This window comes from Merops nubicus, unplaced genomic scaffold (genome assembly GCF_000691845.1).
Source record: "Merops nubicus isolate BGI_N331 unplaced genomic scaffold, ASM69184v1 scaffold9269, whole genome shotgun sequence".
Classification (NCBI taxonomy): Eukaryota; Metazoa; Chordata; class Aves; order Coraciiformes; family Meropidae; genus Merops; species Merops nubicus.
This window is the reverse complement of record NW_008630129.1, coordinates 2,834-19,064: the sequence shown is the minus strand read 5'-3', so window position 1 is coordinate 19,064 and position 16,231 is coordinate 2,834. Positions and strand designations below refer to the sequence as shown.

Below are 16,231 nucleotides of genomic sequence, written 5' to 3'. Positions count from 1 at the left end.
GCCTGCTGAGTCTCAGGTGCATTTAATTTTCACAAATACCATCAAAACCTGCTTGACACCTTTCAGAAGATACATACTTTGCTTTCGTTCAATACTTAATTTACCTTCTCAAACAAAAGCTTTGCATTGTCATGCTTTGAAGCAGAACCTCGAAAAGCGAGGACAAAGAAGAGGACATGTCCTTTGCTAACTCCAGAAAAGTCAAATAAACTGAAGATCCTGCCCATTTGTGAGAGGCCGAAAGACAATCTGCAAACATGTGGCAAATTTCTGTTCCCATGAGAACTACTCCAGTTTGCAAGTGAACATTATTTTTCTTCAAATTGCTGCTCTGAGATACTACTGAATGCACTAGAGTCACAAATCAGAACCCACAGCAGCTTCTCTTGAGCTCTAAGTGGGGACAAAGTGGGGACTCCAAATACAAAGCCAGCAAGTACCAGTCCTGTCAACTGGTGTGAACTGGCCTGAAGAAGAGTTTGGTTTACAGCCCTTATGATTTGTAACTAGCCCACACAGATATCATTTTATCTTACTGGTCACCAGGTTTGCTAGTTTCACTGTTGCGTTGGTTTTTTTTTAAAGCAAGTACCTTAAAGCCCAGGTGTGTCAGTCTATGTTTGGCATGAACACAGCAAATCTGACAAATCCTTAGCTATCTGTAATTACCACATACAAGGTGTTCAATTCACACATGCACAGCAGCTCCAACATGGCCGAAGTCTGTTCTTAAGTCTCCTCTGCAAACTCAAGGGCTCCACATGTGTGCATTAGTCACCTTGTGGGCATCTGCATTTTTGGAACAGCCTGGAAGCAAGTCTAGAGAATCCCATGACCAAGCCAGCATTTGGGGCAGACTGGCAGTGAGTGGAATAGGAAAACAACTACCCATAAGAGAATCCTATGAAGAGCTGAGGTTTAAAGTTATCATAAGCATAAGAATAAAACACGTTAAAAATGGAGCCAATGCTAGTTTGTGGAAAGACCGAACAAAACACTGCAAGGACATTCTAAAAGTGGAAGAGAATGTAAGGGACAACCGGTCATTGATTTGGGCTCAGAGATGAAGCAAAGATCAGGCAAGAGAAAAAACAACAGTTTGGGTTGGAAGGGACCTTAAAGAACATCTAGTTCCAACCCCGCTGCCATGGGCAGGGACACTTCCCACTAGACCAGTTTTCCAAGGCCCCATCCAACTTGGTCTTGAACACATCCAGTGATGGAGCATCCACAACCTCCCTAAGCAACCTGTTCCAGTGTCTCACCACACTCATAGTGAGGAATTAGAGCAAAATGAAACCTGGGGGGAGAATTCAATCCTGCCTCCTGCAGAGAGCAGTTGACTGAAGGAGATAGAGCAGAAGGGTCTGACCACTGGAAAACACTGCTGCCTTGGAATGGAAAATGAGAACTGCGTCTTCTGTGGCCTTTGGAACTTGGAAGTCTCCTGGGCCAAAAGATAACTCTTTAGTTGTTCCTTATTATAAATTTTGTCAGTTTTAAAGAAATCGCTCTAAAAAACCATTCTGCTATGTAGATCTAAACGGATCCATATGTGCAACAATGAGATTCTATGATACAGACCTGTGCCATTTGAACTAACCAAAACAGACAAAAATAATGTAATAGTCAGTGACTTGAAAAAAGGAGAGAAGTACAACCCTCCGTGCAGTTTAATTCTGGCATCCCTATGTGCATGGACTGTGATCTAGTGATATCCTAATATACCTTTGGTATTTTTGAGTTTGTTTTTTTTTCTTTTGTTTTGGTTTTTTGTTTGTTTGTTTGTTGGTTGGTTGTTTTTTTTGTTTTGTTTTGTTTTGTTTTTTTTTTGGTTGGGTTATGTTTTTCCAGCTGCCCTATATTGTATTTAAACATTAAAATTCCTTCCATGCAGAAAATGTTAAAAAAAAAGCTGTGAAAGGTGCAGTACCTAAAGTCACCCCTAACAAACACACACAAGCAAACTCAGCAACAAAAGCACTAATGAAAGGAAAGCTATCCAATTCTTTGTCCAGGCTTTACTATACCTTCTAAAGTCAACAACAGCAAATGAGTTGAGTCAGAGAAGGAGAAAAAGAACACATACAATTACTACTCAATAGTAATGACTTGTTCCCACTAGGTTAATCAGTACTATTAACACCCCAAGTAAAGCATATTACTAAATCTGCTGAAGACACAGCCATCAACAAATCCATGCTAATTCAGATTTAACTTTTCTATGCAAAAAACCCTGTAAATAAACATAACATACTGCTGTCATTAAAGATGGTAATGAAAATTAATGCATTCAGTGTAGTGCTTCTACTCACATTTTCTCAGCTTTCTCAACGTTTCTGCTGCAGAAATCCAGCCGGATGACAACTTCTGTCTTTTTATGAACCATTTCGTTGTAATCATCCTTGATTATTTCACTAAAAAAGTGAAGCATTTGTCTATAACAGAAGTATTCAACTGCCACCTTACCAGCAATCAGTAACACAATAGTATAGCTATAGTAATAACTGCTAGTAAGAATTGCTTTCAGTTATAGATGCATTAGTATAATAAAACTCACATAAAACTATCTTGTGTAAGCTGCTCAATTGTACCTGCATGTTAACAGAGGTTAGATTTAAGTTATCCATATAAGAAAGTGAGATTGCAAATACATAAACCTTATTGTCAGAAAAAATTATTTGTTTCCTTAATGACAAAAACCAAGGAAAAATTTCCGAAATATTATTTATATTCAAGTAGTACAGAAAATCTCCCAAGATACTGGGAGATCACAGAGCTGTGTATTGATAATCATGACATCTCAATTTAACAGCAATTCAATGAGTTGCTTACATGAGCCACCGAATTCCTTTCCGCATCAGCTCCTGGTAAAGCAGCAAAGAACTGGCAACTCTGCAGGCGTAGCACACGATCCCCGTTACTGCCTGGTGGGCAGAACAAACATTAGTACCAACCTGGCACTCTCCTAGTCATGTCTAGTTAACAAACCAGAACAAAGCAATGCAGACTAATAAAAGAAAGAATAACATGAAGATAGCAGTTTAAAATACACAGTTTTGCCCAAACTTTAGCTGGAAGATAACCAAACACTCATTATGGAGGCAGAGCAAAACATGGTAGTGCGTTTTTCCAGTTACACTGACATATCTGTTAGGAATGAAAATAAGTCTCTCATAAACAAAAGTGGCACCACTTACTCTCAGGATATACTTCACTTTCTGGAAAGTCACAAGTACTTTTCTTCAGTAGTTTAGGAATTAAGCACTGACATTAAAAGAATTTGAAAAAAAATTACACATTTTTAAATTCTAAGGCTAGGGACTCTCTTCACTCTACTTACAAGTTGGATGCATTATTCAGAATTTTGAACGAAGTTTCAGAAATTATAATTTACAGTATTCTAAATAATTACTATCAACCAATGACTTGCTGTTTATTAATTTTCAAGACTTCTGGTATTCAAAGAGACCTATGTTTTCAGGATTACCAAGCCTGAATACAAGGGTCCTCAGCAGCCATTTTGTAGGCATAGTATAAATGGTGGTTACAAAGTCAAAGCATGGCAATGCACCCATTCAGTAGTTTTAGAAAAATGTCCAAAAGAATGACAAATCCTCTACTTGTCTTCTACAGATTCTGAAAATTTGCAAGAGAGGCAACAGAAATTCTACTCTTCTGCAATCCTAGAGACTCCTCTCTATTGAGATAAGTTAATTTTTGCACATTGTTTTGCATCATCACAGTGCAAAACTCCAGAGTGGCAGGCTCCTTTTCACCCCATCGCTGAATTGTGAGGCAGCAAAGCACTTGGTCTTGGACCAGAAGCTTGTTTGGGAGTTTGTTCTCTTTTTAAAAAGTGCACAAACATATTCTATATACAAAATATGGCTTTAATATACTTTTGGAGCCCTTGTTAACAAACACAGTTCTGTCAATCAGGCTCCTCACAAGCATATCAAAAATAGTTCCATTAGCATTGCTCACCTGAAAATCAAATAGCTTTAATTTCATTATCATCTGAGACATGTATATAAATGAAAATCATAATTACTCACTTTAGCCATACTGGCATCCCCATCCAAATCGTAACGTTGATGTACTTTAGGAAGTAAAACTGAAAGATAACACAAGTATCAGTGTTTTCTTATTTTCCATAAGAGACTTCAGAAGTTCACCCTTTCCCCTCCCCACTCTGTACACTGGTTTTATGTGTATCTGCACAGATTGTCATCTGATCTGTTACAGCCGAGCCTCTTAATACCGCGTGGTTCTCAAGCACATCTTCAAAACTGTTGACTTCAACAGTTAAATAACTTGGTATCTTCAGCAAACTGTCCTTTCGCCTCCTTTTCCAGACTCACTTTTCAACATGCTGCACAACACAGATTTCATGCAGGTTTCCACTAGAGATCTCTCTCCACTAAGCCAGCTGTTTATGTCTGTTCTTCAGCCCTACGGAGACCACTCCCTCATGGCTGATTAGTTTCCTTAAGACTCTTTACGGTCAGGACTTCACCAAATAGCTTTCTAAAACCTAGGGTAGCCTCTATCAGCTGAATCTCCTTTGTTCTTGTTCATTGACTCCTTCAAAAAGCTCTGACACAATATCAATGCACTGTTGATCCTTCTACAAACACCTCACCTACACCCATTCTTCAGCATCTCTGTGCGAGTGCCAGCTAGCCCCAGCAGCCAGTGGGTAGGACCTGCTGATGAAACCCACACTGACCTCAGCTGGAGGCATGTTCTCCAGCTTATCTCTCATAAAAAAAGGGCTCTGGCATAGGGCCCTCTATAAGCCTTTCAATGATAAATGGAAATGCAACAACTTAGTTTCTTTTTCCTTCTGTTAGGGCATTGCCTTATCTTCTAAGCAAGGGTAAGCACTGGGAGCTCCTCAGTAACTGAAAAGCTGACTGCATTCATGTCAAATAGAAGAAAGAAAAAAAAAAAAAAAAAGTTAAAACTTGAATTTCCACTTCATGAGTAATGGAACAAACGGATCAGCATTGAATTATAGTCTGTGTTCCTTTCTACTTGTTAAAAGTGTCATGCTTCAAAAAGTTACAGAACTCCATATACATCGCTATGTAACACAAATTCTCAAGCTTACTGCATGAAGAAGACGACAAGCAGCTTCTGTTTCTGTAAAAACATGCTGGCTACTCTGCATTTTTGAAAAAAAAATTGGACTGCATACTTAGAACATCAGGTATCACCAGTGAAAATTTTCAAACTCTACTTTTAATACATAACAGACACAAACCAATAATTAAATAACCCAAACTATTTTAAAAAGAGTGCTATAAGAAAGAGGAAATGTCTTTCATATACCTTCTTCATAGATTAATCCAACAATGTTCACAGCCTCCCTGCTTACTATAAAGATAGGGTTCTCCTCAGTTGTCCTGGGGAAGTGCTGTGCCAATCTGCCAGGCTCTAGGATTAAACGTCGACCTTCGTAGATCAACTCTTGATTCTGAGATGGTATTTTTGTCTGTTTGTAAACCAACTCATGAAATATCGCTGCTCTGTAATACAAACATTTTCATTAATTCAACAATTTAGGGTTTTATTACTTAAAAATTCCTTTTACTTCTGAGTAAGAACTGGTTTTACACATAAAGCATTTGACTTACAAGCAGACCAAAAAGCAGCACTCTGCCTAAGGCTCCAGGTTGCTCTGTTGCAAAACCAAACACTATTTCCTGCAGAATTTAAAACTTCCCTTCCTAGCTCGAATTTTCTGCCAAAACACGTCTGCATAAACAAATGTGTTTTGGTCTTTAGTCTGAAAGTCAGTAAAAACAGGCAGCACCAGATCAGAGGAAGGAAGCATGCTTTTGTTTTCCGAGGCATACCCATTTCTTCAAAGAAGATGGATAGGCTCTCCAGGAGCCAAGCCTGCTGTTTCATATCAAAAAGCACACGCCCTAAATTCAGCCCATACGCTAGCAGACAGACAGATTATCTCCTAAAACAGCAGTGAGAAGAAAGACCTAAGACACTTTGGCATTTTATTTCCAGCAATCAATGAATACAAAGCATAAGAATCTGTAACAAACCTCCCTCTCCTCTCCCAAAACAAACAAACAAACCCTCCCACAAAGAAGAAAAACCTTAAGCACTCTAAGAAGGACCAGTTTCCCTCCTGTGCAGCACTAGCACACTGTCATTTCTTAATACTACAGCCAGTATATAAAAGCTCATAACAGTAAATAACAAAATGTTTTGGTTTTTTTGTTAAAGTACAAATATCAGTTTGAGCTACAAGCAAGACTTCTCTGCAAAAATAGTAATTGGGCTCTCTCAACATACAAAAGACAGAAAAGAAAAATTGGAAAAGGCCAAACTGTGTTTACACATTTGTTGAAACAACTTTATCTGTTTGCATATTTCGGAATAACACATGCTCTGTATTACCTGCAATAAGACAGAGAAAAAGCACTTGGTTTTGTATCAAACTGTAAGCCAGGCTTTGCAGGTTTTAACATCAGCACTTAATGGCCATAAAGTGAACTCCATATACTCAGGATCTTAAGTGGTACCAATTACAACTTCAGAATCCCTGCGAGAGTTTTGTGCACATCATCCGTGTCTGACATTTTGTATTCTTGAGGATAAGATAAGAAAAGCAAGAGCTGAAGGGTCTCTGGAAAACTACTTTGTAGATCAGCAATGAACACAAAGTGGGACAAATAGGTATCAATTACAAACACAGACACATTGTAACATGTCAAGAATTAAGTCTGTGTTCTGTCACCGATTTAAGACCAAATTTAAGATCAGTCGATCTGATCTTCAATTATTTTTATTTTTATTTTTGGTCAGCATGCTTCTATGCACTGTGATGACACAGGAAAACTACAAGCTTTCAGTTCCTCAGATAAATGGCCAAGGAAAGGCTACTGAATTTGTAACACCAGTGATCTGAGGTCACGGTACTGTTTGCCTGAGTAAGAGCAAAGCAATGGAAATAGGCAGGACACTTACGTATTATAGCTGTGAATATAAACTTTGTGCAAGGTCATCTGCTGCAGGGAAAAGATGTGGATTATAATTCGGAGCAGTATGTCACTCGTCTCTGCAAAGAACTGGTCAAATCCCCAGCATTTTTCCTGGTCTGCTTCAAGAATATTTGCAAGGACAGGTGTGAGCAGCACCTGCAGACCCCTAGAGGACACCGGGAAGAGGTAAGACAACTTGGAGCTTTTCACCCTGTAACCGGCTGCAATACTTCATTTGCCTTGTCTCATGAATGCAAAGCTATCATCCCTTGAAGAATACTCCAGTCGTTTTTTTTTACTCCTCTACTGAACATCTAAATGTTCAGTGGTAATGTCCATTGTTTTCCATTAGTACACATACTTGATCTCTTTCCTTTTTAGGCTCAATGATCAAGTTTTTTTTTGTTTGACATCTTTCACAGGCATTGGAAAAATAACATGCAATTTAAAAAGTCTACACTGTAGAGTTAAGGTCACTTCCTACCACTGCTGGCAGTAGCTTTTTACCTAGCTCACCCACTTACCAGAGTTTATCACTTTCAGGGAAGCTGCTGCCATTTATGATTTGCTGGCTGAGCTGCTTGTGTGAGCACAATATGTTGCTTTCCATCAAAATCTGCTGCCTTAGCAAAGACTCATTATTTAAATTGTCAGCACTAACAGAATTCATCCAGAGTTGGGGATAAATCAGCACTCCAGACATGCAGCCCAAGGACTGCAAAGAAAACATGCAACTATTATGGCCTTACAGTCATTACTGTTCTAGGAGAAAGGCCAGCTTAAATTTCTTCAATTTCTACTTTGAGAATCTGAATTGCAAGCAACTTTATGGATCCTACTCCCGTGTTACTGTGAACAACTTCTTCAACATTTTAACGTTATATACACATCAAACCTGAATCCTGAGGTAAAACTGGTAATGTTCTGAGGCCAGCCCCAGGGGCTTACACGCATGCTGACAGCCCCATTAGAAGCCAGTGGATGCTGGGCTAAAACTCACTTCAGTACTAAACTTGTAACAGTAAATACAGTTCAAATGCTACTTGAAAATACTACTGCAAACAGATGTTCAATGGAAAAATCTGCTTCCTTCATTATTCCAAACATTTCAATTATATGGAATAAGCAAAGGAAACAACTAAGCAGTATCATGAAAAATACACATAAGCTGCAAGAATACTAGAAACTAATGAACTGCTATAGACCAGACTCTCACTCTGCACCCCTTGACCATCTACATATTTAGCTTTCACAAAAGTTTGTTTCTAGAATGTGTTTGCTGAACAATTTCTTTCTCCCTTCAACATGAAAGAGTAGTAACTTCACAGTAATGAAGAAGTCTCACAAATATAAACAGGCAAACGGGAGGTGGTTTTAAGAACATAAGGAGTTCCGGTCTTCCATGGCTCTTCCTACTCAGTATTATGACAAGAAGCAATAATGCGATGATAAAAGAAATTTAGAAGATGCTGTGAGAATGTTAAAACATGTCGATGTGAGATTTTCTTTGGGAAAAAATGCAAGTCTCTGACCTGTCTCTGCTTATCATTTCCTTCCTACTGTCTACTCTTTGTGACATCTGAAGTCACATCCTTGCAAGAAAGGGGGACCATCAATTCAAAGTTTATTAAATCTTCCTACTCTTTCCTGAGGGTGGAGAAAATACAGTAATAATCTTTCTTCTACTCATACTGCTTCAGATTCTCAGGTGCTTGTTTGTAAATTAGCAGTCACAAAACTATTTGGACAGATAGGAAGAAAACACATTTGATAACCTACTAGTAGAGTGTACTGATCTACTGAAGAGTTTAAAGAAAACAAAGAGTCAGATCTTTGTTCCCAGTCCTGATAGAGTAACTGGAAAAGCCAGATCAAGCAGCACTGAAACATTTTATGAGAAGTTCAAACTTACTTTGAAATACTACAAGAAACAGGCATCTCCCAGCTCCACTCAATTGGTCCATTTTCTGCTTTCTGTATTCCAGAAATAGCACCAGAAGGCTTTCCAGTGATTATTTTATACCTGTGATACATTATAAAAAGAACAGAGACTTCAACTACTACTCTTATACATACAGAGGTCTAGTAACTAATCCTTAAGGTCTATCAGTAATATAAAACAAAACAACAGGTTGGCCTAAATGTGTAGGTCTAATTACTTGGAACAACTAGGAAGCTTCACTTAGAAGCTGACAGTGCTAAACCAGTAAACAATGGAAAGGAAACACTTTGGGCTATGCTGGAGAAGCAATTTTGTTTCAGGTTTGGGAAAAAAATATGAGATACTTCAGGCATCAATGAAGGAAGCTGAGGTTTTTTCACAAGTGCAAATTAATCAAAGTCAGATTTCCAAGGCAGCTCCACTTAGACATTTACACGAGTAACTTCCAGCATGTTTCATGGCAAGAGCTGACATTCAGCCACCACAAAGTCACTTTGGGATAAAGGAACAGGAGGTGGGCATTGAGAAATTACTTAAACTTGGAAACATCTAGCATATTGGACACAAGTTGTCATTGTCTAGCTTTGTACTGAACAGGCTAGCATTTCTCAAATCTCTCATGAAATGAATCAGAAGCAACAGAAAGCTTCAGTTGTACTTTGTCTTTTTGGATGACGAGGTAAATACAAAACACATTCCTTGCTAATCTCTGAAGCAGATGCAACAAGAACACCTGTAGGATAATCACAGTTCCTTAAAGTAAGAAATTTGCAAGGAGTACTACAACAGATGTTACTGGCCTGTCAGATTCCAAGCACCACCTTAATTTTTTTAGTGCAACACACAGAACAACAACAAAATAGAACTAGACTAAGATGAAACATGTATCAACTCCAACCAGCATGTCATAGACACAACTTCTGTATCACATTCAAGAGCCACCCCTGTTATCTTCAGCCACAGTCCACAACTATGCTACTCAAAAAAACATCAGTCTCATGGGTAGGGCATGCATTTCAAGCCTGCCTGAGAAGACAATCATTTAAAGGACAACAAAAATTTGCAGCATGGAAAACCCATTACAGAAAACCATAATTTTGCCTGATTATCCAAGTTCCATACACCACACTGCAACAGACCAACCTAGTGCCATAGTAAAGGAAAGATGTGTGGAAAAACATCAGTATTTAGGGGAAGCTCTGACGTTTAAGTCAGTCTTTCAGGTACCACACAGTAAAATTCTTGTTGAAGCAGGAAGTTTGTACTGGTTTTGGCTGGGATAGAGTTAATTTTCTTCATAGTAGCTCTCATGGTCCTGCATTTTGGATTTGTGACCAGAAGAGTATCAGTAACTCTTGTTATTGATGTTTTAGCCACTGTTGAGCAGAGCTTACACAGCGCCAAGGCCTTTCCTATTTCTCCCACTGCTGCCCTGCCAATGAGCAGGCTGGGGGCAGGCCAGAGGCTGGAAGGGGACACAGCCAGGACAGCTGAGCCCAAGGGATATTCCATACCATATGACACCATGCCCAATAATAAAAGCTGGGGGGGGGGAGGAAATGTGCCAGGGTAGCAGCTGGTCAGGAACTGACTGCATATCAGCTGGCTGGCAACAAGCAAACGGGGGTTTTCTGAATCACTTGCTTTTCTTGGTTTTGTTTTCTTTGTGTTTAGGGGTGGGGAGTTTTGCTGGATTTTTTACTTATTAAACTGTCTTTATCTCAACCCACAAGTTTCTGCACTTTTACACTTCCAGTTCTCTTCCCCACCACAAACAGCCATGTGGTGCTCAGCTGCCTACTGGGGTTAAACCACAACAAAGTTAGAGAATGTTTTTCCTTAAATATTTTCACTATTTTGATGTTTACTATACATGCATAGGATTTCATGATAAAAAGAATTTAATGGACTGACTTAGTTTATGAACAGATAAAATTCTCCTTCTAAATTACCTACATGACTTCCTTGTTTCGACGAGGTCCTTCGAAGGGTCGGAAAGGCAAGCTCCCTGTTGCAGCATGGTAAAAGGTCACCCCTATGCTCCACAGATCAACTGTTGCCCCATACTTCTTTTGATGCTCTTTCCTCAAAACTGCTCGTTCATACATATCAGGATGCTAAAGAGAAAAAAAAAACAACCAAAAAACAACAGGAAAAAAAAAGAGTTAGGATAGCTTTATGAACAATATAAAGAACAAAACCCCAATCTAGAATTGCACAGCAAGATAATTTGTCATTCTAGCTCTTTAACCAAAAAGCAAAGTTAGCTTGTATCATGGAATTTCCTTATGTTATTCTGACAGAATCACAGAATTGTTCTGAGGTACAAAGGCTGCTTTCATTAAAGGTATGCAAAAAAGACTTTAAAATTTAGCTACAGATTGACTTCTAGAATAAAATACTGCTAGAGAAGGGGAGAAAGCCAGTGTTCCTCCAGATGATTTTGAAACACAGAAACCAAACTGGAAAAAGATTCATGACAGAGATAGTATCATAACTGGTATTCTCATGTGGGGAAACACAATAGGAAGAAAATTATACACAAGACACTTGTGTGCTGATGCTTCTCTGCCTGCCTCTCTTCAGTTCACTAAGATGTCAAGTGAATCTTACCTACACCTAACATCATCTAAGTAATTCAATTACAAACTGAAAAACATCTATAGAGATAAAGGCAAAGACAGTCATAACTAAAATGCTGCTGTTCTTCCTTTCACACAAGGCAACAGTGGAAGCTGGACCTGGAAATAATTTAAAGGTTACTGTGCTCAAATCAGAAGAAGAACTGGCATGACCCAAGGTGAAAAGGTGGGAAGTCATAAAAACAGTTATAATACAAAGATTTAAATATTGATTCCCAGCAGCCCAACTTTCACCTATTCAACTCTAATGACAAAGGGTCCCAGGCTTCAAACATTTCTTAAACAGAAGTGAAATCATATGAGCTTACTAAATACTCTTCTGTGCCATAGAGAGAAACAAACTGTTCATCATCTTCAAGCTCTCTTGCAGCACCAAAGTCTGTAAGTTTGTAAACTGACTGTCCATCTTCACCTATGACACGCATGATATTGCCCGGTTTGATGTCTCGGTGCACTATTCCGTTCTCCCGGAGATGATTCATCCCAGCCACTTCAATTAAACAAAAAAATAAAAATTAAAGAAAAATACAGAATTTATGAACACATCTCGACACAGACTCCACAAGCAGTGAATTGTAACTGAGGCTAGGAAGACATACCTGTTCACTTTCTCACTGGGAAATGGGAACCAGAAGGGACACTCAATTAACAAAAAGACCAGGACCAAAGACTATTCTAAGCATTTTTGCCTTTTTTTCTTCCAAAGAGCTACATTACAGAGTCTCTTTCTCTCAGCAACATCTTTCCCATAAAGTAACGGAGGAGAAATTTATAACAGGCAGGCACAGGTAAACCTCACCACTTTTTCCAACTCACTCTTCTGAAATTAAATATCACTAGGAATCAGTCTATCAGGTGACAAATCATCTTGAAACAAGCAAACAAAGGAGAATTATAGCAATGCTTTATGCAGAAATAGCTTCTTAATGGAGCTGTCTATACCAATGTAGACACAAATAAAAGATGTGGTTCCATATGACCATATTAATTTGTTCAATTAGTTGCCAGTCATTCAAATTCCTTGTCTCTTGCTGTTTCAAGATAAACAAAACGAGCACAACTTTGTTTCAGTCAACAAATTAGACTTCAGAGCAAACTCTACATACCCACGTCTCTCAGAACAATTAAGAACTCAGACTCTGGCAAACCAAAGGCATTAGAGGGCTCCTCTAAAACTGTATACAAACTCCCACATGGACAAAATTCCATAACTAGTACTTTGTGTCTAGTCGTTGTCTGGAAAAAAATTAGAAAAGGTAAGCCTGTGATTATTGTGAAAACATTGTTAGAAGTTACATAAAACGACATGATCTCACTTTAAAAAAAACCAATCTGTAGCTAGGTCATAAACCCCATTCTGGTGATCTTTGAAAGAAGCACAGGTGAATTTTTACACTGTTTCACGTACTCTAACTAGGAGAGGCGGAAAAAACTAAGAAAGCCTCAAATTCTAGGCACTTAAGAGGGTTGACAGCAGTATTGATAGGTGGACAGATGTGAAACTACAGCACAACAGAGCAGGGAGCAGCAATTGTCCTCTACTCATCTCAGCATCTGGGTCACCCCAACTCATCAGCCTCAGTTTCAGCACAACTACTGCAATTCATACTGCAAGAACATGCAGTTCTACATGCCTTACATCATTATCTTATGTCATTACTTTAGCCAGTGGCAGAGTAAAAGCATAACATTATCAGGATTACTGAAACACCTCCAACTGTCAGTATGTATTAAATACGCATTCACATAGATAGCTAAAAAATCCTAACTCAAGATAAAGCTTAGGGCAGTGGCTTCCTGAGATGCTGCTGAATAATCATAACCTGTGCCTAAACACTGAAAGCAAGCATATTCTGTCAACAACAAAAAAGAAAGAAAATCCAAAACTAGTGGTGTCAGGGTATTTATACCACCATATATGTTACTGTTCTTTAAAAATGTAACTTCATCCTCTATAGTTAAGGATAAAGCAAAAAGACAGTTACTGTGGTTACTACCATACACCTCAGATCACAGCTACAACATCTTTACCAACTTCATTACCTCTTCCTCGATGGCAAACAACTTGACAATGTTCTTATGATTTAGTTTCTTCAACACTTCGAACTCTCTCATCTGAACATCCACAGGACGAAGGAAACTTATGCTGTTAAACACTTTGACAGCATATAAATCCCCAGTTTTCTGTTCAAAACAAACAAATCACCAATCAAATGGGAGCATAAGATTGCAAATGTGCATGTGACCATTATCCAAGCATTTTGAGATCTGTTGTGCACACAAGCATACCCAGATTAGAAATAGTTCAAAATATTATGTGTTAAGGTGGAAATTAAGATTCTACTTTTAAAAATATGTATATATGGGTTTTAATACAGACTAGAAGCTAGAAGACTAGCAGAATGGAAACTCAATGCTAGCCCACAAAATCTAGAGTGCTTTTAAAAAAAAGAATAGTTAGTGTAAGAGAGGCTACACATTTAAGAATGATCTATAAGTTTGGCTGAAAAATAACTTTCAGCAAGAGGCAGGCCACTTGTGCGCATCGATAAGAGACACACAAACTACATTGAGACTCTTGGCTTGCTTAAGAGACACCTTTTGGAAGCTGCACATTCCTCTCTTTTTCTTTATTCTGTTTATACTGATAAAGCAGTATTTTTTTCTTTTTTTTCTCTCAAAGAAGGCAGTGTCAAGCACTGCATAACACTCATGCAAAATCCTGAAGCAATTCAAAACCATGTAATAAATGACAGGAACACAGTCATGAGCTTAATCAGAGACTTAAGTTCTCAAGGGGGACTAAGCCCCAGCACGCTCAGGCGCCACAGCACCAGCTGAGAGTGCAGCTCCTGTCCCTCTTAGGGACAAATTTTGCCTCTGAGGGCAAAATTCCTCCCTTCTCCCACTCTAGGAACAAGCTGACATTACCGGTGCTGCATGCGATGGGCTCTTGCTAAGGACAAAGCTTGGACTGGGGTGTTGTACTGGCACTACTGGTGCCCAGGTAAAAGATGTCACCTGTTGACAATGAGCTGCAGTTCATGCCCTCAGACTGCAGAGGGGGATGAGAGGTGCAACCATTTAAACCATAAGCTTTACAGGGGAATCATTCTGTGTTGAAATTCACTCACCTAGAGGTGCACACTAACTGCTAAATTATTGCTTAGTGTTGCTTCACAGGTAAATGTGGAACACAGAAACACTGTGTTCCACATAAAACTTAATTTGATTTGACACAGACAGTCATTACTACAAGGGAATGTTACTTTCACAACTAATCTCATCTGCATTTTGTGAGACATACACTGAAATTCATAGGAACAGAATGACCTAAAAAAGTAAGGCCAGTTTAGACCCTCACTCAGGTTACAACATACACATCAGTACATCATTTACATGGCAAAACTACTCAAAGATGGACTATTTTATAGCTATTACTCAAGGCATGTCAGCACAAAGATGGTGTCCTAGATAGGCATGAAGACTTTTGGACAAAGACTAACAGCAACTTCATCCAATGCAACAATACACTAAGAATATTTCACATGCGTTACAAAAATCATACACATTTTTTTTTAAAAGGGCTTTAAGAGAACAGAGAAAAAAATAAGAAAAAAGAACTAACAGACAAAAATAACACATCACATGGTAAAAAATGGTAAGACTTATTTCTATTTAAATTCTTAAAAATCAGCATTTTTTGCATAAAACTGAAAAATGGAGGAATGAAGAATTAATATTTATGAGGACAAGTAACAGTATTAAAAACAAGTCCTCAGAAATAACTGTACAGAACTCTAATTCAATTGAATTTTATTAAAAATTAAAACGAAGTATGAATAATTACAAAGATATGCTTTAGGCAAAATATATCTTGAACTTTTTTTGTTGATTTCATGATGCTACCCACATATGAAAAAAAAAAAAATCCATTTTCATGTTACTCAGACTAGTAACTTCTCACAAACCTTATGTCGTCCCCGGAAAACATTTGCAGTAGCTCCCTGTCCTAGAATGTCAGATAACAGCCAGAGGTAGTTCGGAGTGCTCTGCATTCTTGCTCTTTAATTAGACAGTTTTCTTTTTCACCTTCAAAACAAAAGGTTAAATATACTGAATTATAATTTAGTAAAATACACAAAAGGGACTTGTCTCAATTAGAAAGAGAAAACCCCCAAACAACTGCAACTCTGAAGACATACAGAAATAACCAAGAACAACCAAGCAGAGGAATAAGAATTGAAACAAAGAAACAAAACCAAGTTTAACAATCAAAGCTAATGCCATAGGCTCACCACCTCTCTGCCTTTGAGGTCTTTACTCCCCACACTTTGTCTGAAAAAATCAACTGGAAAGGTGAAAGCTTTATAATCAATTTTCTGGATTATAAATGCAGGTGTTTAAATGATACAATAACAAAAACTATAGGAAACACTCAAAAACAGGTGCCCAAAGTCTTTTGAAATAAGCAAGACCTGTAATCAAATTTCATTATTCAGTATATATGCCAAAAAACAGACCTTAGAGATGATGGCAGATACTGTATACAGATCCTTTAGATCCCTTTGGCTCTGGAAGCTGCACTTCCTATAACTGCAAAGGAACTGGACTCATTACTTACAAAAAGCTATTTT

The 16,231-nt window shown here is 38.3% G+C and overlaps 1 protein-coding gene across 1 annotated transcript in view; it reads right to left on the bottom strand.

The window, feature by feature from the left end:
* The window catches only part of TBK1 (TANK-binding kinase 1), a 22,803-nt gene extending 7,120 nt beyond the window's left edge, over positions 1–15,683 (bottom strand). Inside the window, exons 1-11 of the mRNA XM_008947163.1 lie at positions 15,566–15,683; positions 13,638–13,778; positions 12,701–12,830; positions 11,903–12,084; positions 10,909–11,069; positions 8,923–9,033; positions 6,997–7,176; positions 5,338–5,534; positions 4,055–4,117; positions 2,836–2,923; positions 2,316–2,417 (exon numbers count right to left, since the gene is read on the bottom strand). Coding sequence (XP_008945411.1) covers positions 2,316–2,417; positions 2,836–2,923; positions 4,055–4,117; positions 5,338–5,534; positions 6,997–7,176; positions 8,923–9,033; positions 10,909–11,069; positions 11,903–12,084; positions 12,701–12,830; positions 13,638–13,778; positions 15,566–15,652 — 1,442 coding nt within the window. The 5' untranslated portion in view covers positions 15,653–15,683. The remainder of the gene's footprint in view (positions 1–2,315; positions 2,418–2,835; positions 2,924–4,054; positions 4,118–5,337; positions 5,535–6,996; positions 7,177–8,922; positions 9,034–10,908; positions 11,070–11,902; positions 12,085–12,700; positions 12,831–13,637; positions 13,779–15,565) is intronic.
* Between the last annotated feature and the right edge of the window lie 548 nt (positions 15,684–16,231).